Source organism: Acanthaster planci, linkage group LG12 (assembly GCF_054643075.1).
Source record: "Acanthaster planci isolate LZ-2023a linkage group LG12, COTS_SCS, whole genome shotgun sequence".
Lineage (NCBI taxonomy): Eukaryota > Metazoa > Echinodermata > Asteroidea > Valvatida > Acanthasteridae > Acanthaster > Acanthaster planci.
Genome location: NC_141788.1, coordinates 2,504,619 through 2,529,054, shown reverse-complemented (window position 1 = coordinate 2,529,054; position 24,436 = coordinate 2,504,619). Strand labels below are relative to the sequence as shown.

Genomic DNA, 24,436 nt, shown 5'->3' with positions numbered 1-24,436 from the left:
AATACACCTGTAAACATAATAACATCATGTTTTGTTTACATGAGATTGGCTACGGTAGTGAGGTGGGCTGTGATCCACTGAGCTCTCATACGTGTAAGGGAGTGCACATGTAGGAAAAGCATGACGTATATGTAGGCCTATTGCTCAATGGAGGTTCTGGATGCTGTCTGCAACTTAGTCACCCAATCAGCACATTGGATGGTAAAAAATCGAACCAGCCGAAGCAAGGCCCTGCTCATGTTCCCCAGCCCTAACGTTCAGTCACTTACAATGAGAGCGTGTGTAGCCTCTTCCACAGAACCCATCTGGATCAAGGCCATGCGCCGATCCTTCCTGTAAATCCGAGAGCAGCAAAAGCAAACAGTGCAATCAATACAAGTGCTACCCGACCGAACTAAACGAATCGCTAGAGCGTCATCTATGGCATCAGTTGCACCTACTTCCAGGCATACAAAGGAGCGCACATTCACAAGCGTTGCGTCAGACAACATCACTCCGTAATTAACCGCTTACTTGTATCAACAAGACAGGTAAAAACCAAAACAAAAATAGACAACTTACGGGAAAAATTTGAAAGACACAACTGATCCATGCTGACCAAAGGCACGTGTAAGTTCCTCCTCTGTTATACTGGCTCTGCGAACCGATCGTGAAAAGAAGAAAAAAAAGTTCCATGATTAACGAGAAGTTACAAACTGTGGAAAAACTTTTTAAAAACAAGACGTTTTATTCCTTTTTTATGATTTGTTTCACACTTCCTAACCATATGCTGCCAAGGAGCCCGTTTTTGGGTACGTGTTCTTCATACGCACAAAGGGGAGCCCGAAATCGGACAAAAGATCTGGGCCTTGTAACAAAAGACCATACTTAGAACAAAAGACCGAGCTGCTGGGAACCTGTGGAGAAAATCCGTCATTGTTTGGAAAGATTATACCACTGTTTGTGGCATTCAGCACGAGCGGATTACCACCAAGCACAAAAGCGCTCAAGGGATGAGTGATACAATACCGCTACTTGCTAATCTGGCCCATATTGAAAAGACGCCAATAGCGTAGTGCCAGTTTTGGGAACAAAAGAAAATTACTTAACACTGCACAATCTGGGCTCTTTTTACAAGGCGGCAGGCTTGGCTGAAATACTCGGGCATCAATAGATGTTGTCTGTCAGATTAGAGTAGCCACCAGACAGTCATTCGCGTGGGTGTAAACATCAAGCAAATGAAGCTATGATTTTTGGAAGATTTTTGAAAAGTGGAAAATCTTGAAAATCACCGGGTTTTACGTCATGCAACTTCAAATTACACCGGGCAGCAAGTGGCTAAACCCCTCTGGAGCAGAGATAACTCAGCTCTACTCCTCTCGTCACTGGTTCTCCCAGGTGAAGGTATAAGGGGAACCGGCACCCCCCTCTTACCGAGTACGCTGAGCTCCATCCCAGACTCCAGAAAATACCTATGGGATTGGCTATTTATCACTCTGATTTCTTTACAAATTGAAGTAAAAATAAATAACTTTGTATTTTCACGTTGCTCTATTACTTTTATGTTCAAGGAAATTAGCATTATGGAAAAAAAGACTGATTGATTAGTAGACTGAAGGCCTCGCGCTGGTGCAATACAGGCAGAGCTGTAACAGTAGCCATGACATTAATATTCACTATTCCGAGGGGCTTGGTCAAGTTAAGAATGGCCCAAAACTCACGGAATGTTTGAAAGATGAAGGGTAGCGGAGGGTGGGAATATGTTCTGGAAATTCTTGGAGCCCGGCTTCTTGAACCGATGCAGTGGGGAGTTGCTGAAGTCCTTAGTCAGACCCGCGTCCTGCAATAACATCAAGAAACTCAACGGTTTCAAAATTCTCCGTACAGGAAAAAAACAACTGTAGTTCACCCTCATACCAACTGTCGTCTCAAGATAACATCATCTTGTACTTAAAAGAAGGATTCTACAAGTGCCAACTAAACGTCTGCTATGGCGCTGTAGTCGAGTCCTTTTTCTATTCTCAAGAGAAACATATATTAGGCGGGGTAGCTGCATTGCCTAAAACAAGATGGAATACATGACAGGTGTACGAGCAGAGTGGAACATTAATGACATGGCTATGGAAGCAATATTTGGAAACGCACTATGAGTCCTTTTGCAAATACATGGATATTTTGGGGGGCATGCTTTTGGGAATAAACACATCTCATATTAAAATCAAAAGCAGGTTTACACAAGCCATACTATTTTGTCAAATTTGATTCCTACTGCAGCGACTTTCCTGCGTCTGATCTACTTGTTGGACTTGGGAAAATAAGAATCCAACAAAGCCATGTTGTGTGTTTGATTTCAGAGTGCTTTGCTTCACAGACAAGAGAACCCAAGAACTTCTCGGAAGAGGCTAGGAGAAGACGGAAATGAGAGGGGATGATGTTGGCCTTACCGGTTGGCCTTCTCTCGGCATGGCTACCTCGCGGTACTTGGAAGGGGCTACCCTCAGCTGCTTACTGTACAACTTGGCACCGTTCAGATTGGCCAAGGCTGGTTCAAATGCACAAAAACCAAAAACAAGACAAAACCAATATCAGCACCAGTTGCTTGGGATTTGGTTTTAGAAGTGGAATAGGAATATAAACCCATATGATAAGTCCATGATTGTAAGTTACGTTACAAATATAATTTCATAAAAGGACTACCGAATTAATTACAAAGAATCAACTGATACAAACAAGAGGTCTCCAGAAAGATGGCCTTAAGGCTCATCCCCTAGGCGCTATAAACTCACCTGTTTGTGCCTGCTGCGCGTCAGCCATTTGAATGAGAGCATTGTCTCTCTTCTCGTACAGAATCTTGACTCGTTTCACGTCGCCAAACACCCCTGCAACCAAACCAAGATTGTATTGGATGGGGATAACCTCTAACATCATTTGAGGAGTTGAACCAAAAAAAGGGGCCCGACTCTTTGTTCTGTGATTGTGAGTTTTCAATACCTTTCCTTGGTTGGCATAATATTGTCATACGTTAGTTTTTCTCTGGCACCTAACAGATTGAAAGATTACACAAGTCAATGGAACTTCAAAAAAAAAAAGTGGTGGTCAATGTTTAAGTCTTTTGTGTGCACACGTCAACGGCAGAAAGTGAATTTTTCTTGTACATAGCAGGAATTTTACGCAAAATTAAAAGTCACGCAGATTGTGAGGAAAAAAATCAGGGCAGACTGCAGAGTTACCTGGAATTAGTTAGCAGGATCGATTTCAACTAAACAAGAAAGCCTCAATTAGAAAAAATAAAACCAGCAAGCCAATTTCCTCAGGGGAGTTAGCCTTTAAAAACCCTCACACCAAGAATTATAAAGCCAAATCAGCAGCGTGTGGCAAAACAAAAGCACTTCAAAAATAGAGAAAGCAACACGAATCTCTAACCGACAAACAGAACAATCTTTTAAAAAGTGGTTGCAGAAGATGAGGATTTTCTTCAGCAAGCTTTCTGCGTTCAAGACAGAATGCCACTGAAGTTGGTTGATTTAATTTTCAGTACCAAACGACAAAAAAGTCTATGGTGCATGTCATACCTCTCTTCGGGTAAAATGCTGCCCCCTGCTTATCTATTAAGTCAATTGATGTAGAAAACGGGATTTTAAATGTCCAAAGAAAGTTTTCCATGGCAGCATTTTAATCTTCAAACAACCAAAAAACTTGTCTTTTCAAATCGTGTTTTCCTTTTAGAAGTCCTTGCTGCTGTGAATTCATTTGAAATGCATAAATTTCAAAAACATCTGTTTCGGTGTAACACACTGTGAAACAATTTTTTGGGGGGGGGGGTATTTCTCTTGACATATTGGATGACCATGAGATTCTATCAGCTTCTGCATTGTTCCGCTAACTGATTTATTGCAAAACTTGGCACCAAAAGAGAATAACAATAATCCATGAAAAAATACATGCACCACCTTGAAGAGCATCCCATCACAAAGAGTAAACCAGAAAACATGCTAACAGGACCCAGAAATTTTCCCATCAGCCAGCAAAACTGAAAAAGCTCCCCCCCCGGAACACATGCACAGACACAAATAAGTCTAAAAAATAATAAAAGCCTAGACAAAGAAGTAACACAATAAAAATCACACCTCAAAAGAGCTTCACTACAAGACACAACAAACCACTTCAAACCAAACCCATCTGCTTTTAAAAGCCACCCCCTCAATGCAATGGAAACTTCCTTCAACCCAATGGCCCCAATGCAAAGAGGGAAGTCGAATCGGTCATTGGGAAAAACATAGCGAAACATTTTTAAAGCTTGTTTTTACTCTCTGAAACAAAGTCCAAAGAAAACAGAATTCATTTTTCCCAATAATAACTTGTTCTCTGGGTCGATAAATAGGCAACAATAAATATAGCATTCCAAGGGAATCCTTCTGGTTATGAATCACTTCTCAGGATTTGAAATATGAACATTTCTTCTCTGCATGTATGTTTAGGAAGTGTCCATGTCATTACAAAAAGGGTAGAAAAAATATTTCGATGCCCCCGACTGAAAGATTACAGGCACAAAATTTATTTTTTTTCTTTTTTTCAACAGAGTAACTAGGACAAATATAAAACACCAAGCACACTGAATTTAGAAGACAAAATGCTCCAGCATTGGAATTCTTCAGGTTCAACGCACTAATGCATATTATTTGGAGGGGGGCTCCAAAAAATGTACCAAATTTTTAACATTGTTTGCTTTGAGTTAGAACGATACATGTAATTGACGAGGTGGCTCTCGATTTGGTAGTTACTGCACGGAAGTGTGAATTCATTTGCCTCGGGTGCCAGTGCCCCCCAGCCGGCCAAAAAATAGTGAGGCTGGGCAGATGCTACAGATTCGGCAAATGGTTGCAGTATACGCCCCTACCAGATTTTCATTTTGAACAAGCACGCAATCCTGGTGCGGGGTCCCAAGGAAGACTATTACGTGGTTATGAAAAAGCAAACTTCATTCTTATCTTTACGTTTGGAGACTACAAAGCCAAATAAACGAAAAAAAAAACCCACTTTCTGGTTGCTGCTTGTTTCATTCTTCTTCACTGACCTCCCTTTTTTTACTACTTCTTTTTATCAGAAAATGAAGCCAGGAACGTTGTCTGCTAAAAAAAAAGGACCCCGGCTTCCATTCTCATTCATGCACACAAAAGATGCCCGGACAAGAATTTCTTTTGTATTTTTCACGGGGCCTTACGTACTCTGGCCCCCAAATCCTGCGGTCCTGTAAGTCTTGTAGCATGACAATTCAACATGCTTGCTGCACACGCACAATCAGTTAATTCCATAAAAGATATACAAGACTCAGTGCTTAATCTTTTCCATTGTTAAAAAGTCTTATTCTGTTATGGATTTAAGCAGTTCTGTCCTTTACAGCCTGGTAATACGACAGCAACCATAATTGGAAACCCTGATGTGACTCCTGGGAACCAAGTAAGTTGGCCAAGGTACAAGAAAAAAATTCTTCAAGAGAATGTTGTTTTTCCAACAAAAGCCGGGGGCATTAAAAAAATAAATGCTAAGCAATGGTTCGGGGGATTAATAAACTTAAAAACGGGAAGGGGACAAGGGCATTTTTGTAAATGTTTCTGGTAAAGCTGTCTTCATTCTACAATGTCTGAACGAGGTAAGAACCTTTTTAAAATAAAAAAAACTGACTGGAGGAAATGTTTCTCAAAACATTCATGTGAAATGATACAAAAAAAGCACCACTTGTTTTTCTCCCATTTCAAAATCATTTTTTAAAAAAATGGAACAGTTTTACTCTGTGGCTCTTGGATTTTATATGCCAGGAAGCTCATCAAGACAGTTTTATATACCAATCAGTTACAAAAAAGCACCATGGGCTGGTGGGGTACAAATGGGCTGAGGGTGGGATAGGATGCGGTATCTGGCTGGGGCAGGGATTTTGGCAAAGGTAGGGGGAGGGGATATGGATTTTGGTGAGGGTACAGGTTGGGCAAGGGTAGAGGGGTAAATTCCGGGGTTCAGGGGGCTGGGAGGGGATATAGGAAGGGAAAACAACAGAGGATGGGGGAGAGTTGCTGGGTCATGGGGAGGGGGCTGGGTGAATAAGGGCAAGGTAGGGAGAACTTGGGTCAGATGGGAGGACAATAGGGGACAGGGTAAGGGAAGGGTGTAAGGAAGGTATCAGGGTGGGGCAATCCTGTGGGAATCAGTGTAAGGAGAAGGGTGGTAGAGAGGGCTCGGCAAGACGGGGAAGAGGTGGGTGGACGGAATGGGTAGGGAGGAGGATGGAAATAAGGTTTCAGACAGGGTTAGGTCACGGGTAGGAAACAAGGTGGGGGGGGAAGGGGTGGGGACAAAAACGTAAATAGTGCATACCAAAGAGGGTAAAGAGAGCCTGAGGTGTGACCAGCTATGCGACACGTGTAGAAGGCAGAGGTTGTGAGGGCGATACAGCGACAACATGACACAGAGGAGGCGGAAAGAGGAGAGATGGAGAAAGAGAGAAAACAAATCAACAATTTGTATCACAGTTGATCAGGTTACATTAGCAAGGGGCAGTGTCTGTCCACGACATGGCAATATCAAAAAAGACACTCGTAGTATTTGTCAAAGAATTTCCAGCTCTGCTGTTCTTCTTGCACAAGCACGTGGGAAAGTAAATCAAGTTCTTTTATATCTTCACGTAAAAAAGGAAATGCTTCTCATTTCCCAATGCCACTAACTCCAAAAATGGCTGCGGCCAGACAATCAAAAAAGAAACCCGAGTTCCATTTCTTTAAGAACCAGCCTCTAAATGCCTCTTTCTGCAAACTGGCCATAACCCCCCCCCACGATCGCTTTACAGCAAACTAATGCTCGCTGCACATCTGTAGCCATTTCAATCAAGGTTCATTTTGCCTTCCTTTCTTTGCAGATGTGCGAATAGTGAAACTATAATGGAGACTGGAAGACATCCATGCGTCAAGGGGAACCCAGGGATTTGTGTATTCACTGTTTAGTGTAGAGAATACCTCAGGTAAACTCTTCTCTTCAACTAAATCAACAGCTGATAGGAAAATGAGAAACATTTCATTTGGGGTTTCTTAGTCCTCATTCAAAAAGATTTCTTCAATCTCAAGACCTTTCCCTTTGGTTTTTTCCCAACATCTCGAAACTTTCGAAATGTAACCCATTTAGCAAATTCACACGGGCATTCTTATTTAGGGAAGGGCTTCTAAATATGTAAAAACGGCTGAGTAAAAAAAAAAAACAATCAGTAAAATACTGAGTAAATTTAAAAGTAAATAATGCCTTGAAAAAAGTATTAAATAAAAAATGCAACAGGAATGAAAACATACCAGATTGAAAAAAAAAAAACCAACCAAAACTGTAGCTGAAAACAAGACAAGTTAAAGATGCAGCTACAAGGTAACAGACCCCTGAAAAAAAGCCTCCCATTTCTCATTTTGTATCGGTAACTACAAGAGAACATCCAGAAATTGAAACTCAAGCAAGATATCCAGAGGATGGCCCATGAAAACCTTGATGAAAACCAAAACACAATTTATATGAAGCCAGGAAAAGTATTAGCCGAGAGCACTGTCTTTTCTACTCCCTTTCTGCAAACCTCTTGACAAGTGTGTAATTTGGATGGCCAATCGCCATATAATTATTTTAGCTACAAGATTTTTTTCAAGTGATTTTATTATCGTATTATCAAAACCCTTCCTGTGAAATTTCCGCTTACATGTTGAAACAGAAGAAACTTGATGTGAACTGGTTGAGACAAAAACCTACTTCTTCATTTCTAACATCTGATTCATGCTGATAACAATTCCCCCCCCCTTTTTTGGGGGGGGGCAAAGAGGCAAAGCCGAAAGCTACATTGTAAGATTTTTCCTTCAAGATCACTTTAATCCAGTGAACAAGACCCTCAGCTTCAAGCTGGAAACAAGCCAACCGGCTTGAAGTTCTCCTGAAATCAAACTTACTTCTGTGTTGAGATTGCTGACCAGGAGCACCGGTGTTCCCTGCATGCTTTGCATGGCTTGCATACCCTGTAGGCCTTGCATGCCTTGGAGGCCCTGCATGGCCAGGGTGTTCTGGAAACGTAAGGCTGCGGCCGCCGCTGCATTCTGCTGCACACTGCCGCCAATGAAGGCACTGCCTAAACCTGGAACTGACGGAAGACAGGACCGATTTTAAGACTGATTCACCCAGCTCTCCTCAAGACCTCTCAAAAGACAAAAAATGCTAAAAAAAAAAAAAATCTCCACCTGCTGAATTTCAAGAGCAAAACTTGCAACTACTGGCTCATTTTTGGTACCTGTATCAGTGTATTCACTGCTTCTCAACTTCACTGTTTGACAGCTTCAAGTAATCAACTTCCACAAGTGATTGACTGACAACATGAGAGGCATTTTTTTCCATGGTCATTTGAATTAAATCAACAATAAAATTACAGCGACGTGTTAGAAATAAACATCTGCTGTGGAGTACACAACTCACAATTCATGTTCTTAGAAACACATCTGACTCAGAATATTGACATAAAAGGCATGGAATAAACAGAGGGGAAAATAGAGAGAAGATGAAATGGAAGTTCTGGGGTAGAGGATCGAAACAGAAATGGCAATTCCGGATTTGGATGACTCGGGCTGTGGTGGACCTAGGAGCGTTCAAGGCACAAACCTACAGCAACTCAGCGCTGCCGACTGGATTAAATTTTTGTTGTTGGTTTCTTCTCTCCCTTGCACGGAGACATTTTTCCTGAAAATATAAGAACCCAAGGTTTGCCTTCATAGCTCGGCAATCCACCACTGACGCAACACACACAATAAACACTAAGGCACAGAGCACGCACGTTGAAAAACGAGGACAAGAGATGCACTTCCTATAGGCTCCAAGAAAAACCGTGTGGTGTGTAGGAGAAGGCGGTGGAGCTACTCCTAATTGAACACGGCACCAAACTATGAATTTCTTTGTTTCAAAAGTGACATGACGCTTCACTGCTTTGGGATACTTTGGAAAAGTGAAATGACATGAGAATGAGGGAAACATGGATTGTTAAAACGGGACAGCAGAGCAAAGTGTGCTAATGCTCTGCTCACGACACTTGCTCCAGCGCAACGTGGCATAACGTCTGACATTGCTTTCTCAATGTGCTGTGACCTGTCTCCTCCAATGGAGTGAATTGAGTGAAATAAGTTTTTATTTGCCAGTTATTTCTTTCGGACATATTGGGAGGCCAACAAGGAAGGTTGATGTACATGTCACTCAGCTCAGAGAGCACAGCTGCTAAGTCTGCTGTCTTATACTTTGAAAACTCTCTCCTTCCCCTAAAGTTTCAGATGAAAGCCAAGGTAACCTGACAACGGCAGCTCTACAACAGTGACATGTCAGAGCCGGAATTTTGTTCTTCTTGTGGCTTTTACTGAAACAAAGTGACACCTGAAGGAAAACTGGGTAAATGTCTCTGCACAAATCAGCAGGAGGTCACAGATTTGAGCATGTCCCATGGAAACCTCAAGGATTCTTCACAATCTCCCTAAAAGCAAAACCTCCTCTGAAGCTTCAAGACCCTTCCACCCCTCGCTTTGGCAGAAGATCGTGACTGAATTCTCCATTGCTGAAACAGTTGGGAAGAACTGGGAAAAAAAGGTGCTTTTGGAGCCTTTATTTCTTGTCATTCTAGGAGTTGCTAAACAAGCTTTGTTGAACACAAGATGGAGTTACATGTACATGACACGAAAAAAAGAACTGAAAAGCAGTGGCTAAAAATTGACTTATAGTCAAACATTATACCACAGTGATGGAAATATAACTATATCTCTTGACGGCTTGCATTTCAAACAATCAAATGTATATTGTCAGTTAGTTAATAGGAACATGCAACGAGTACAGTGGAATAATGCAGCATGTAATAATGGCCATGATAGCTAACCAAACACTGACACATTGTTAAGGTACATCTGCCAAAACAATCCTAGAACAAGTGAACTAAAGTGTATTTAAAAATTTAAGACTGAATACTTTGAAAAACAAAACCACAGCAGAAATTTTCAAAAGAGTCAACATATCAATGAAAAAAAAAATTCTTCAGTGGACAAACGTTTGCAACTAGTATTCAAAACAGTTGTCTACCGTGTTTAGTTTTAATTTATGAGTACAACTTTCAGTTGTTTTTATATCAATCAATAACTGTTTGGTGTCTGAATCAAAAACAAACTGCCAAGTGAGACACCCCTTTAAGTATAGTGGTACTATCCGGACGACACATACAGAGACCAAAGCAGAGGATCATTCCAAAGCCGAGAGATAGGGGTGGGACACTGAAAAAAAAAAAAAAATTTAGAGGTGAGAACCAGAAAAGCTGAAGTTTGAATTTGGCAAGGCAGAATCAGAAGCTGAGTAAGTTTCAGAACAAAGCCAGAAGGTGAAGAGAGAGTGAGAGAGATACAGCTTCCTGAAGATCTTTTGGGTTTCGCTTTTTTGGTTCTGTACCTGCTGCCGTGGGGAAGCCTGCTAGTGTGGCAGCTGTCGGACTAAACGGTGACGTACTGAGAGACGCCATCTGTAACGCATTAGGCATCATCGCATGTCCTATGTTAGGGGGAAAAAATATGCCAACCACCGGAGGATTATTGTTCCAGTTCATCACAGACTATTTTTTTCCCCTGAGGAGAATGTTTACACCATTTGTAGTAAAAAACAAAACAATTAAAGGAACCACAGTACAGTCAAGGGGTTATTCTGAGGAGATTTGTTGATTTGTTTCCTTGAAAGCGGAGTTTCTATCATGATTTTCATGCAAGGAAAAAGTATCTCTAAATATACATGTATCTTAGCACTGCATGTAGAATTCAACAGATATGATTTTCAAAACATTTAGAATCATTTACGATTCATTAAACGCAGCCCATGAAGTACCCAAACACGAGAACACTTGCATTGGAATTGTGACGGTAAAAACATGTAACGGTCAAAATAAAACACTGAAATTGTGACATAAAATTCCACACTTCCCACTGCAAGACAAGAACTGAGTGGTTAGGCTTTTTACAAAAACAGTAACATATAAACGGTGCCTTGAAGTGGGAAAATAACATCATTGTGAGAGTGAAACACAAAATGATGAATGGGGAGGGGGTGATACAGAGCATAAGAGTGAACCAGGCCATATTGCAACTAGTTGTATGCCCTCTGTGGGTTCAACTGGAACGTTATCTGATGACCTGACGTTATCACATGATCGACATATTAAACTTGGAGTTCTCTGGGTTCGAGAACTTAATTCCTGCCAAGTATATGACTTGACTCAAGAAATCTTATTTCTGATGACCTGTAGACATCGGCCAACAAGATGACAAACGTTAATTAGCTCTTCACTGTTGACGGATGAGAATTGAAAGTCTGTTAGTTTTTAAGACTTTTCTCAAAAATACTTGATTATGTTATGCAACAGCATCTGGTGGCTTCGAATGGGCACTCGAGTCAAAGTCTAGGGCAAAGGATACCATTCAAATCGAACCCACAAATGGCTCACTGTTAGCAAGCCTTTTTTTTCATTGCCAGACATCAACCCGAGCTACATGTTAATGCACTGCAAAGAGCAGCCAACTCCAGAGGTGTCGACTGTGGCGTTAAAACTCCCTCTGGGAAAAACAAAAGCAAAGCAACAGTACACAAGCACATCACTGAAGCACGGCGCACTGAACGGTTTACCAGCACAGGGGTAACTGCAAGGCACAGCAAGACCCAAGGACAACATGCGTGTGACCCTCATTCCCTGATTACATGGCAGAATGGATATCTCAGAGGAGTTCAGCGAAAACTCAACCCATGACATGCGTTTCTAATGATTTGTTCAGCTTGCCAAAGGTTAGAAACATCAGAAATAGTAATGGGATTCAGATGCTTTCACAGATTCACTGTGAGTCACAAACGGAAGCACAGCAATACGAACTGCAATCAAACCTTTGCTATTTTGTCTATATCTGAATAATTTTTTTTTTCTCGAGGGGTGGAGAAAACAGGAATTCGTAACTGGTTACGCAAACGTTTGGCTCAGCGTGAATGATTTGAGCTTCACAGAAATAGGTAACTGCCAAAGGCATGCTTCATCTCCTAAATCTTTTTCTCAACTGCTTTATCTTATTTCCAAAGAGCAACTGAATCTGTTAAGTGGTTATATAAAACGGCGGATGAGGAGATCTTGCCTGACATTTGTCACAACTTTTTTTTCTGAGCAACGCAAAAAAATTCTGAATGTTGTGTCCAACATTTCGGCCTTTATCTGTCAAGCTTCATTAATTTGTTGAGCAATTCAGCAAATTGTGGATGAAATAGGCTGACTTGTTCTCTCTTCCCTTGCTGGTCAAGAGAATTTTCTAAGCAACATTTCTCCACTGCAAAATTGGCTTTCGGGCAATTTTCGAATGCAGCAATTGGCTTTCGGGCAATTTTCGAATGCAGCAAATGGACACGACCAGGGTGTTCCACGGGCCATGTTCCTCCCTTCTCTTACCCCCGATTCCACCAAAGCCATCCTGGGTGGCGATGCCGTCTCCGGAGGGCAGATCCCGGGTGTAGTCCCTACTCTTGTCATTGTTGTACTTGACCACCAAGGCTGGAAGCTTGGAGAACTCAATATGCAGGGTACAACAGCCATTGTAGATGTTCTGTCCATCTAAGGTCTAAACGGACAGACAGAACAGCAAAACTGGGGATTGGTGGTTATTGAAAAACACAGAAATTTGGGTTGCCATCTCAGTGACAACTGCTGTGTGTGCATGAATATAACAAACCACTGCACTGTTGGGACAATAACATTCCATGAATTTTTGATGATTTTTCCTCAACAAAATTATTCAAATCCATTACCAGCAAGTAGTTCATCTAAATTCAGACTGAAGCTTGAAAACAGTGCACGTACAACGTGTAGATATCAGATTCTCATCGTGTAGTTCAAGGCTTAAAAAATCAACCGGTCCTTGCAAAATGTCTAACGTTTCCACGACTTTTGACATTGTGCCCTTTTGATATGACTTTTTCCCAACCTCATTATTAAGTTCGACTTTTTTTTTTTACTCTTTCCAGGTTTTCCATAACTATGGCAACTCTGGATAAAGAAAATGTTTGCGTTTGCACAACAGAAGGATACGTTTGTGGAGATCATGAAAAAATAAGAATTTTCAAAAGAAGTTCAGTTGAAAAATCCTAAGACCAGAATTTAACCGGCGATCCTCGCTTCGAAATGGGTACTTACACTTTTGGCCTGAGTGGCTTCTGCACTGTTGCTAAACTGAATGAGGGCCTGAAAAACATCTGAAAAAGATGTAAACAGTCAAAACAAGTCAAACGTTTGAAGTCTTTTGCATCAGAATGCTCCACTGCAGGGAGAGTGTGAAATTTGGCCAAAGTAAAATCTGACGAAATCTGACGGGGGGGGGAACACATCAAATATTGAAGGAAAACACCAGCACCCAGGCCGTTTGTGACTTATTTGTAAAGGAGGCAACAAATATAACCAAAACTGAATTACCAAGGTGGGGTTCATGAAAAAGAAAGAAGGAAAGAAAGGGAATCTCTCCGGCCCTTCAACTCACTGCTTTTGTTGAAGGTAACAATCTTCAGCACCGTGCCGTACTTGGAGAAGATCTGGTGCAGGATGTCCACATTGACTGGGTAGATCATGTTCTCTACCACAGCGCGCAGGACGTGCTGGGGGCCCCCAGGGCTGTCGGCCACCTTGGGTGGGGACAGCTGGTGTTGGGGCAGGAGGGCTTGGGTGGCCTGTATTGCTGCCTGGGCTGCCACGCACTGTACATCAGAAAATACAAGGGAATTCGTGTTCATATTAGTTTCTTTGATTTTGCTGGATTCATTTAACTATTTTTTTAGCTCTTTACACATTTTTCACGGGACGGAAAGATACAAAGGCAACAGAAATGTGAATAAACTAAGTGACAAATTAACTTTTAATCTCGACAAACAACAGGTTTAGGCAAACCGACCCATAAACCATACCTAACCCTCCCAGATACTTCAAATACCAATGGATGGTTTGAGAGCTCAGCCTCTATCTCAGTCTCAAGGTCCCTTAAAGTTCTAGAACATGTACAAACAATGTGTCAATGGTTTCCTGTACGGTGGAAGATTCGACAGGATCCATAAACGTTTCAAACAAAACTACCCGAAGGGATTTCTTGTATTCAATACAAAAGTTGCAAGTTAATATCTATTTCTTTAACACAGCAAATTGTAAATAATTATAATAAAAAAAATTTAAATGCATATTGAATTGATTTTCTTTTCTCTTTTAACAAAAAACAAGCAAACATTGGAGATTAACTTTTATATTTTGACATCAGTATTCTTTTATTTTCTGTTTAAACCACATCTTTTGTCAAACTCCACAACTATTGAAATCCGAGGCAGAACTGGAAATAAGATTAAGAGGTACAGATTCAGAGGAGCACAATAGTTACATTCAGAGATAAAGGAGAAAAAAAATAATGTACATAAAAAGGTGAAAATCGAAAAGAAAAGTGACACCAACAGAGACAGTGTTCTTGTCCAGAGAGCCAGAAGAGGAGTCGCTATCAGAGAGAAGACCCCCGGCAGAGGAGGGGCTGTTTAGCACGGCGTTGACAGCAGCCAGGGCAGCCTGTACCGCTACCGTCTACAAGAAAGGAGAAGAGGAAAAGAGAGGGTGGGGGGGGTTGGATGAAAGGTGGGTGTGGTTGGTGGGAGAAGGGTTTATGGTGGTGTGGTGGATTGGGGAAAGTGGGTGTGGTTGGAAGGTGTGACAGACAATTGAAGGAAGTGGACGCAAAGGGGTCGATGTCAAAGGGCAGGGCGGAGTCAGAGAGCAGGCGGGGTTGAGAGAAGAGAAAGGCAGGTGTCAATGATGAAAAGCAGACGCAGAGTGGTGGGGTCAGCCAATGAGAGACAACGAAGTGGATCGAACACCACAGCAGCGGAAAGAAAAAGATGATGATGAAGTGTGGGTGGCCAGGCAAAGTCGACCGAATGTAATTCAAAAAAAAAAGGGGGTGAGGGCAAGACATGGGACATCAAAAGAACAAAAACAGAAAGGAATGGAATGGACCGGTGTGATGGGAAGTCATGACAAACGGTAGGGGAGTTGATCAGATGAATGGGGAGTTTTATTTGGAAGTCAAGGTATTGCATGAACAAAACATTTTGAGGAGATAAAAGACGGAAGGGGAAATGGGGAAAGAAGAAAAGAAAAAATACAAAATTTCAGATATTGAAATATGAAAACCTTTCGACTTACCGAGTAATTAAAAAGTGACTGTATTTCTAATTTGACTATGACATGATTTATTGATTTTGATTACACTTATGACCCATTTATTTTTCAGCTTAGAACTATTACAGTAAAAGTCAAGTAGCGTACAAAGCACATGTAACATCAACCAATATCATGACTGGAAAGATTTACACACTGTGTATCTAACAAGAATCCAATCAAATCCAAGCAATCTGAATCACAATAACCTCATTTGGGTGTATTTTGAGTATTTCCATTCACTATATCCTACAGTAAAAACAATTTTAAAAAATTGAATTCTAAAACTATAGTTTCCAAGCCGCTGTTCATGACAGACATTAAGTGGTCAACACAGATAACGACTTATAAGGGAAAAGTACCGTGGCATGATACTTTGAACTGTGGATTCCAATATCCTACAGGAAGAAAATATATTGGGAGAATGGGTCGGGAGGGGGGTTATAGTGCAGGTGGAGTCACGTTGTGAGGAGGAAAACAGAGATCAATTTTCAGTCATTAAATAGTTCCAAACAGGGATGACGCAAGCCGATGCACACACACACACAGACACGCAAGGGGCAGGATTTGTGACAGAGCGGGCATAAAATATTTAATTTGGCATGAGAATGAGCAATCATATGAAATTATTGTAATGCACGTTCACAAAGAACGAGGGCGTGGGGCAGAACGGAAGTGAGTTTGTGTTAAGGTTGGAGAGGGACGGGAGAGGGGAAGAAAGAATGTGGAGCCAGAACAGGGGACACATTTTTAAAGAGGAACGTCGAAAAAAGAAAGATGAAAAATTATCCACAAAGCGTGGGCAATGATATGAAATGAAGAAAAAAAGTACAAAATGGGAACATAAAATGCAGACGGGAATTTCAGGATTTCCGATGAGATGAAATGGAAATAGGGGAAAAGGTGGGAGGGGGGAAGAGAGAGAATCAGAGAGGGAGAAATGAGAAGAGAGAGAAACAAGACGGAAAGAAAAAAAAATGTTAGCATTCAAAGCATTAACACATGATTCACGGATCTCTCCATGGGCAATAGGATGCAATCTTGTACAGGTTCTATTCAGTGTCTTTGCTGGCTTAATGAGTTTCCGAGGTTTTCTTTGGCACTGCCAACATGACAGAAAAAGTAGCAATGTCTTAACTTTTAAGCAGAGTTTGGGCAAGGAGTTTTTATGTTCAAAACGAAAAAAAAAAGGAAAGGAAGATTTTTCAAGAATCTAGAGACAGAATCAGCTATTAGATACCAAATCAAGAAATGGGTTTCAAACTCTCACAGTTTTTCAAGTTCTAAAATGAACCTTCATTTCAAATCAGGACGAATGGCCTGCACCGCACTCTGACAGACACAGCATGTTGGAAACAATGCAGCGTGGAACAACTTCAGCGGGATGTCACCACGTTAGTGATGTCATCACATGTTAGTGATGTCACCACATGGTAGTGATGTCACCACATGTTAGTGATTTCAAGACAGAGGTGAGATGAGAAACAGGAAAGTAAAATGACGACTTCAGTAGCATGGAAGGGGGAAAACTAGACGATGATTATCTGAGGCTAAAGCGTATGAAATCACACCAAGATATAACCAAAAACAAATTGTCCTTTTTTGAGGACAGGCACTGGGCAACAGCTGGTACGTGTGCGTCAGTTGATAAGGACAGTATAATATCAGGGTAGAGCAACCACAGAGCAGGGACTACATGCACACGTTACACATGTATATACATCCATAGACGCAGACAAATTCTGACTAAAAAAAAAAAAAACCACCCAACACACGGTGCCAAAATAACAACCTCTCGATAAATCATAGTAACAGTGTTTTGTTCACACACAAAAAGGTGCAGCAGCTTGGCACTTGAATACACCCTAGCATAGTAATCAACAGGGATGCCCATGGTCACATTTCTCTTGTCCCCTAACGAGCCTGAGTGTGATCCCCTTGGCCACACCATCAATCAAGCTGTGTGGATTCCAACAATTTGGGCTGAACATTTGTACATGTACATAGTTTCTCCCCACACACTGTACAGGTGTGTGATTCCCCCCCCCCCAGCTTTTCATGGACCTGCGCCTCCTAAAAACAGGTGAACAATGCCCCTGTCTACCATTGTGTTTACCTTCTCAGGTGTTTTTTTTTTGTGTGTGTGTGTGTGGTTTGTGCAGAGCAGTTGGGGCTGGGATAAGTTGTTTTGACTGTCTGTCTGGGTTGGGCCATGACAAGTCTGTTACTGAGAGTAATTAAGCCTGAACCAGAGACCTTGCGGGTCAATTGTATGGGATATCCCCAGGCAAAACTCCAATGAGTTCCCCAAGGCAAAGGAATACAGCCTTGCTGGCCAAATTTGACTCGTTAGCAAAGTGAAGTGGAAGGATTACAAGCCGAAATGTCACCGGATCCACACAATTTTTTTTTCACATTAAGATTGAAAATGGGGCACAGCATGGAGAGGTTGGTAACTAACACAAGTTGTAAATGCTGCTCGTTCTTCTTCTCTTGTAGGCATGCAAAAATTGATAGACTTTAATCTACATGTACTGCGAGAGTAATTTTAAAACATCGGTTGGCCTTATATGTATTTCACATCGTTCGGTACTTTCAGCTTGGACAAATATCACAAGCATGTGCGTATCCTCCTTTATCGTGGTAAATCAAGCTGCAATTTAGCTTTGAGACACTGGTCTCCCTTGACTTCCAAAATCAAAAGTATTCACACCCCTACACTACAGGGGAACCCCGGTCCCCCCCCCCCACCCACTCTCGACCGAACTGATTAACACAGCGCCTGGACGCTGAGAGCCATTCACACCAGGAGGGAAATTCAGGCTCGGGTGACAATTTTTCCCAGTTGCCTTGACAACAGCTATATTCCCCACCGCCCGAGCGCCACATTTTCACGGCTGCCGGTCGTGCCAAGTTAACATGACACCTTCTCGCAGGAAACGTCATGCATGCTTAATGCAGTCGGCCCGTCACCGATAATTTGCTCTCTTGGACCTGTCCTACTTTGGCAACAAAAACCCATTTTTGTTTGGCGGCACACTTAAAGGGAGAAATACAGCCCACCCATTTTCATTTTTACTCTCTCTACGTCCACATTGCAAAATCAACGCTGCAGAAAGGCATCTGCTAGGGATGGATGGCCAGTATACATGTCCTAGAACAATGCTCAAGTTTTCAAACTGAGACCTCCTATCATGTAGAAGTTAAGACTAATTTTTTTTTCTCCACAGGCCGCTGCAGCGTCTGGCTTTCGCAACCAATGTGATGGATCACTTCAGTCCCTTCGCTCCTCCTTCCGCCATTTCTGATGAATTGACGGAGCGCCGATCTACCCCTCAGTGACATCCATTAGACATCGGCTTCCTGACATAAATTTGGAAACACTGTGCTTAACGGGACGCACAGTCTCCATTCCTGCGTCCTTTCATTGCTTGACTTTGCCAAGCATACGGACGCTAAACAGAATGGAGGGAGATATTTTTCCCAACTCTCCGATAAGCCCAGGATCTGCAAGTGATTGCTTGAGGTTACTGCTGAGATATCTCCCCAATCAGAGTTGTCAAGTTGACACCACTGCAAAGTTTTATGTCATCCCTTCGAACAAAAGAAACATCATCTATTCTTACTCAGTGTCTGCATGCAGCCAAATGTATTGATGGCCACTGTTGTCGCATCATTGCTCATACCAGTCATAAACCTACTTGACACTTAAAAGCACATGTTCAGCTTTGTAACGGGAGCAGACACTTGGTACACACTCCCTAGTTCTACCTGAGCCTTGAGATCCGAGACAACACTAAATCTCATTGTATAAGTGCTTACCCTCTCGGTAATGGAAATTGACCTACCGGTATTTCGGGAGCCCTTCATTTCAAAGACTGCTCAAATTACAGGCACAACATTGCCAATGACTAAAGCGTACTTGCAATTCCCAATGTATAAACACACACAGAGTTCTGAGGGCCTCTTCTCTGTCTTATAAATCCGGGGTCCAAAAATCGGTCCAAAAGGTTCTTTCAAAGAATCCTTTTGGGAGCTGAAACTTATTCATGCAGGAATTCTGCTTTTTGGAAAGTTGCAAGTAAATTCCCTTTTCTATATCAGTTCATTGAAAAATATCTTTGCTAACCCTTTAAAATCTCCTGAATGCTCTCCTGGCACTCCTCTCGACGGCAAACTCTGATTGGGCATTACGACGGGAGAGGATTATGTCGAGCCTGCTGCGCTAAATAATAAATACTGTTTTCACAGACTCGAGAAATGGCCATGAATTGGATTTCCATTTCACTGAGTTTTGAGGAGACTCAACAAAAAAGGCCTGGATTTGCTCTTGTTAACCCAATGTGTCACCTTCGAAAAAAGTTCAGCAACGAACAAGAAATGGAATCCTTAAAAGAATAATGACCCAAAAAGGGCAAGATAGTTTGGAACCCAGGTCTTTCATGGGAGTATAAGTGCATGAAATTCAGAACGAACAGACCTATTGGGGGGGAATAGTGACAAATGACTGAGTAATATTCAATAGGAAGTCTTCACAAGAAAAACACTCAGAGCAGCTCAAATAACAACCCCTTCAGACAGGCTGCCGCTCAAGGGAGTCAAAATGGCTGAAATATGGCATCACCACTTGTTAAAGTAATTACACTGGGGAAAGATGCCATTTCTGATTCGGGATACTTGCAAAATGAAAAAAATAAGAATATCTTAAAATGAAAAATAATGAATCACAATTTCAGTGAAATTATTGGCAATTTGTGAATGTCCTTTTGAAATCTGAAACCTATGGCATGCAGATCAATAGTGATGTTCTTCTTGAGGGAGTTGGGTGGGAACTCTCAAACCTATGGACAGTTATGCAGTTTATCCAATCTGTTAAACTACAATACTTGTGGGCCTGGTGAGCGGAGGTAGCAAAGACTTAATGCCTTGCATAACAGCAATGGTGGATACGTAGGTGTGCTTCAGAAAAAAATATGTGCTAATAATATCATTTCAATTTTAGTGAATTTTAAATATGTGGTTATTACAACAGACTTTAAAGCTTACATTTTTTTGAAAATGGACAATAAAGATAAAGAATATTCATTATTTCCTGACAGGGAACAAGCGCGATTGAAAATGCAGTTGCCAGTTTCTTTTCTTCAAATACATGTACATCATCCAACTCCAGGGGCAGTTGCTTCAATCAGACTGGAAAACCAACTGCAGCTACCTTTAACCATTTTGCCCAGAATCTCGAAGCCATTTATCGAGTCAATGATCACTCTTGCCCGGCACTCTTGTGTCTCCCTCGGAGGGGTGTGAATCAATTAAAATCCAGTTAACTCTACTGAGCAGCCAGGCGAGCGGGCACTGGCTACAGTGTTGTCTTCAGACGGAACAGCGACTGGGGTCGGCTCGGAGCAACAAATCGGATGTTAATGACTTTGGATGTTAAGGTGCGCATGAGAGGACAGCTTCCCAGTGAGTTACTAAGGAAAGGCCAAGTTTGGCTTGGTTGGTGTGGATGTGCTGTACTGTACTGTGATTGTACATCGAAAACCTGATGTGCTCGTCGAAGACACGTCTCAGTATGTATAACTGTGTTAACATCCAATACCATACTGTCATTCTATCAATAGGAGACTTTGAGACGCTGGCGGCAGGAGACATACCAGTCCTTCTTCACAGTATTTTTGCATGCTCAGAACGACGCAGGCATGCTCCGAGCAAAGCCTGCATGCTCAGAACTGTTAGAAAGGACTGGTTTGTTTGCTGCCACCAAGTGTTTCGTAATGCCAGCTGGAGGCAATTAAGAAATATCCCACAAACCTTCAACCCTCAGGAAGCAATGGCCATTTATGACAGGTTGTCAATCGACCGGCACTCACGATAACAAGCATGTCTGTGCACATACAAAGGCCCCCCCTTTTTTTCATGACAGTGTTGACTTCAGTGTCTAGTTTCTTTCCTGTTAAACATTAAAACCAAACTGACTATTAACAGGGTGTCGTGTGCCTTGGCCAGCTGAATTGGCCCACAAGTCTGAGGTTGCTGAGGAACAACATGGATGTGCGTTCCCATCATTTAGGCTGAGGACCTTTCACACATTTTCTGGATAATATTCTTCCGGCTATCCTGTCAAGTTTAACCAGTTATACATGCACCTGTACTGCAGAGTATTTGGACAGTAGCAGCAGAAAAAAAGGAATGCGAACACCAGAAAAAATACATGGACAAGACTAAATTCTACAACCCTTGAATGTACATTTCCATGACCTGAAGTACAGACTATCGACAGATGACAGTATGTGAGAGTGGGATGATTGAAATTTTAGATGGGTAGACTTTTTCAAACTTTCTTGACGACAATAGAGGACAGCGTTCTGAAAACTGGTATCACCAGAGTCCTATTAAAAGACTTTTCCAAAAGCAGGCATGACCAGGGAACGATTTTTCTACATTCTGAGCTGAAATGTCACCAGTTTTGCATCTACCGGAACCTAGAGACCCATATGGCAAAGCCCACTGCAAGATGATGGGATGCTGTTTGTGTGTTTCCAAATGGTTGTCATGTTTGCCCCATTTCAAGTCAGGTGCCACGGGATAAATCGATCAGATCCCCCCCCAAGTCTTCAGGCCTTTTTTTCAGTAATACAATTTTACATGTTAAGTGAACTAGGGAAAAAGGGAACCAGAGTTCTTGGTTTTTGTGTGCTGCTGAATTTGGCATCCTGACGAAAATGGACATTATACGCGGGCAAACTGTTAAGTTCCTAGAGATTTAAATTTAGCATGACTCTTTCAAAGGTCTGAACTCAAAAGTAGCTGTGGCAACACGTTACTTGAATAGTTTGTTTGGTGGCGTCACAAATTTCACAGAACCGCAAAGGACACTGGTTTTGGTGGGGACAAGGGCTTTACTCAATAGACACAGGTCGGCAGCAACATTTTTGTTTGGCAAGTAAACTTACAAGGCAACACTTGCTGCTTAGCATCCAAAGTGTGGGCCTAAAGACGGTATCATTAACCACCTACTGCAAAAGACAAAGACCGTGCTAACTAATGTCTAAAAGCCCCTATCCCTTCTCAAAGGGACCTTCCAGGGCTGCAAACACATTTGAGGTGTCCACACTGGAAAGCTGCCCTGTTGGGTGCCGATGAACCTACCTGATGTGCTGGCGAGTTGTCTGTCTTCAGTTCCTGGTGTTCCGAGAATTGAACGAAGACCGGCTGGCCGTGAAGGTTGGTCGTGACCTGGTTGTAGTAGGCGATCATCTTGGTGGCCTGACTGACATCGGCTAACTCTATGAAGGCCTGAAAACGGAAATCACTTTTCAGTCACAAAGAAATCTGTTATGTCCACCTCGTGGAACACCACAGATTTACATGTTGCCTGTGGAATACATCTAATTTTGAATAGTTCAGCTCGTAATTAATGCACAAAAAATGTTGACGCAAAGTCTTTCCCAAACTAACGTGACTTGTCAGGCAGGCTTTACAAAAATGTAACTCTGGTTTCACTGGCATGAAATGATCAATCGAAGGGGTGTCAGCGCATCACAGGTTGGTCCCTGTCTAATGCAAGCACCCTTCCGTACCCTTTGTTGTAGAGAGGCAAGTAGGGTGAAGCAGCTTGCCCACGGCAACAAACTGTGGCCACAGTTGGATTCCAACCCCTGACCCTTTGATCGCAAGTCACAAACTTTAACCACTCAGCCACACTCCCTTATTGATGTTAAAAATCCATTGACTGTCAGCTTTTTTTGTTCATCTACAGTACGGACGTGCAGAAAAAACTGCAATGTGCATTTGCATTTTAATAATAATCAATAATAATATTTATTGTTTAAAGCCCATTACATCATAAAACAGATCTCAACAGGCTGTACATAAATAAAACACGCAAATACTATGACCTTACGACTAAAATAAAATTACCTACAAATTATACAGTAAAAAGCTACAACATGATGCCGGACCCAACACCCTTAAAAGACCGGCCACCCACCAAACACCCATTTTAAGCAGTAACTGAAAATTTTACCCCAATGTACCCCAGAATACCCCATGAAACCTCACAGTACTTCCAGGCAAACCTCAAGTTCGATGTACCTCCTCTTTCAGTCCGAACGCTCTTCCCTTACCTGGCCTTTGTTTCTGATGCACAGGACCTTCTTGATGTTGCCAAACGGCGCACCTAGGCTGACCACTTCTGCCTCGGTGACGTGGGGTGCGAGGTTGCGGATGTGGACCACACGGGAGGGGGGCGCTGCCTCCCTCTTAGCCTGGATAAACCAAGAAAGCAACCGGCGAAAAGAGAATTACAAATATGTCGTGCTTGAAAAAGGGTCGACAAAGTACATGTAAAAACTTGAACGAAATTCGAAACACCAACAGCATTGTCTGATCTATCCAATACTTCGACGGAAACCTTCAAACACAAAATCCAAATCATTTTAACCTGCAGAACCAGTCCGTGTAATGGGCTGGAGAGCCAAGCATTGTTGCGTACAGACTGTATCCAAACTCTCATTTCTGTTGAAATGGCTTAAGACCACAATGTGTCAGAAACATGAAGTGCAACCAAATACTGTCCGATTTTAAACTCAGAATGAGTTTGTACCACTGATCACGAGATCAACGGGAAATAAAACAGTCTGATTTTGAAGGAGATGCTGAAAGTGCTAGGCACTGAAATGTGCTGAGGAGTAGCCCTCTTTTCTCAGAAAAGTAGCAACAACTCAATTTTGTGTGTTTGTGTTTACTGGGTCATATCTGTGGATCAACGAATGTGTCCGCTTTGAAACCTTGTAAGTCACGCATACTGCCATTTACAGTTTAACTGGGCAGTACTTGCTTGCCCAAAGTTTTAGGATAAACTGTAATTACATCCATCACTGAACAAAAGATACAGAAACATAATATATTTCAACTACTCCGCTGATTAAATCATTGCAATTACACAAAACTTCCCAGTACTTCATAAGTGACATTCTCTAGGAAGATACATGAGCCTACACATATATACATGTACAGTGTATTCTCTATAAAGACCATTAGATTTGTCATATTCAACACCGCCCCACTTTTTTTTATTAATCAATACAGAGCCAGGCCTTGAGGATACAAGTATGAAAGGCATGTATAAATTACTTGTCAACATCCAATTAACTGATTGCACGTGTT

At 41.9% G+C, this 24,436-nt stretch overlaps 1 protein-coding gene across 11 annotated transcripts in view; it reads right to left on the bottom strand.

Moving 5' to 3' along the window:
* LOC110977446 (polypyrimidine tract-binding protein 1-like) overlaps positions 1-24,436 on the bottom strand; it is a 90,074-nt gene that overhangs the window by 6,928 nt on the left and 58,710 nt on the right. For 6 of the 11 annotated variants that reach the window (XM_022231601.2, XM_022231596.2, XM_022231593.2 and 3 more), the window contains 15 exons: positions 23,395-23,535; positions 22,418-22,564; positions 15,631-15,666; positions 14,513-14,635; positions 13,560-13,773; positions 13,220-13,278; positions 12,479-12,647; positions 10,456-10,554; positions 7,944-8,131; positions 6,349-6,382; positions 2,766-2,858; positions 2,424-2,521; positions 1,701-1,819; positions 562-636; positions 270-333 (listed from right to left, as the gene is read on the bottom strand). In XM_022231601.2, coding sequence (XP_022087293.2) covers positions 270-333; positions 562-636; positions 1,701-1,819; positions 2,424-2,521; positions 2,766-2,858; positions 6,349-6,382; positions 7,944-8,131; positions 10,456-10,554; positions 12,479-12,647; positions 13,220-13,278; positions 13,560-13,773; positions 14,513-14,635; positions 15,631-15,666; positions 22,418-22,564; positions 23,395-23,535 — 1,659 coding nt within the window. The remainder of the gene's footprint in view (positions 1-269; positions 334-561; positions 637-1,700; positions 1,820-2,423; positions 2,522-2,765; positions 2,859-6,348; positions 6,383-7,943; positions 8,132-10,455; positions 10,555-12,478; positions 12,648-13,219; positions 13,279-13,559; positions 13,774-14,512; positions 14,636-15,630; positions 15,667-22,417; positions 22,565-23,394; positions 23,536-24,436) is intronic. The other 5 variants (XM_022231591.2, XM_022231597.2, XM_022231594.2 and 2 more) reach the window with 5 other exon arrangements.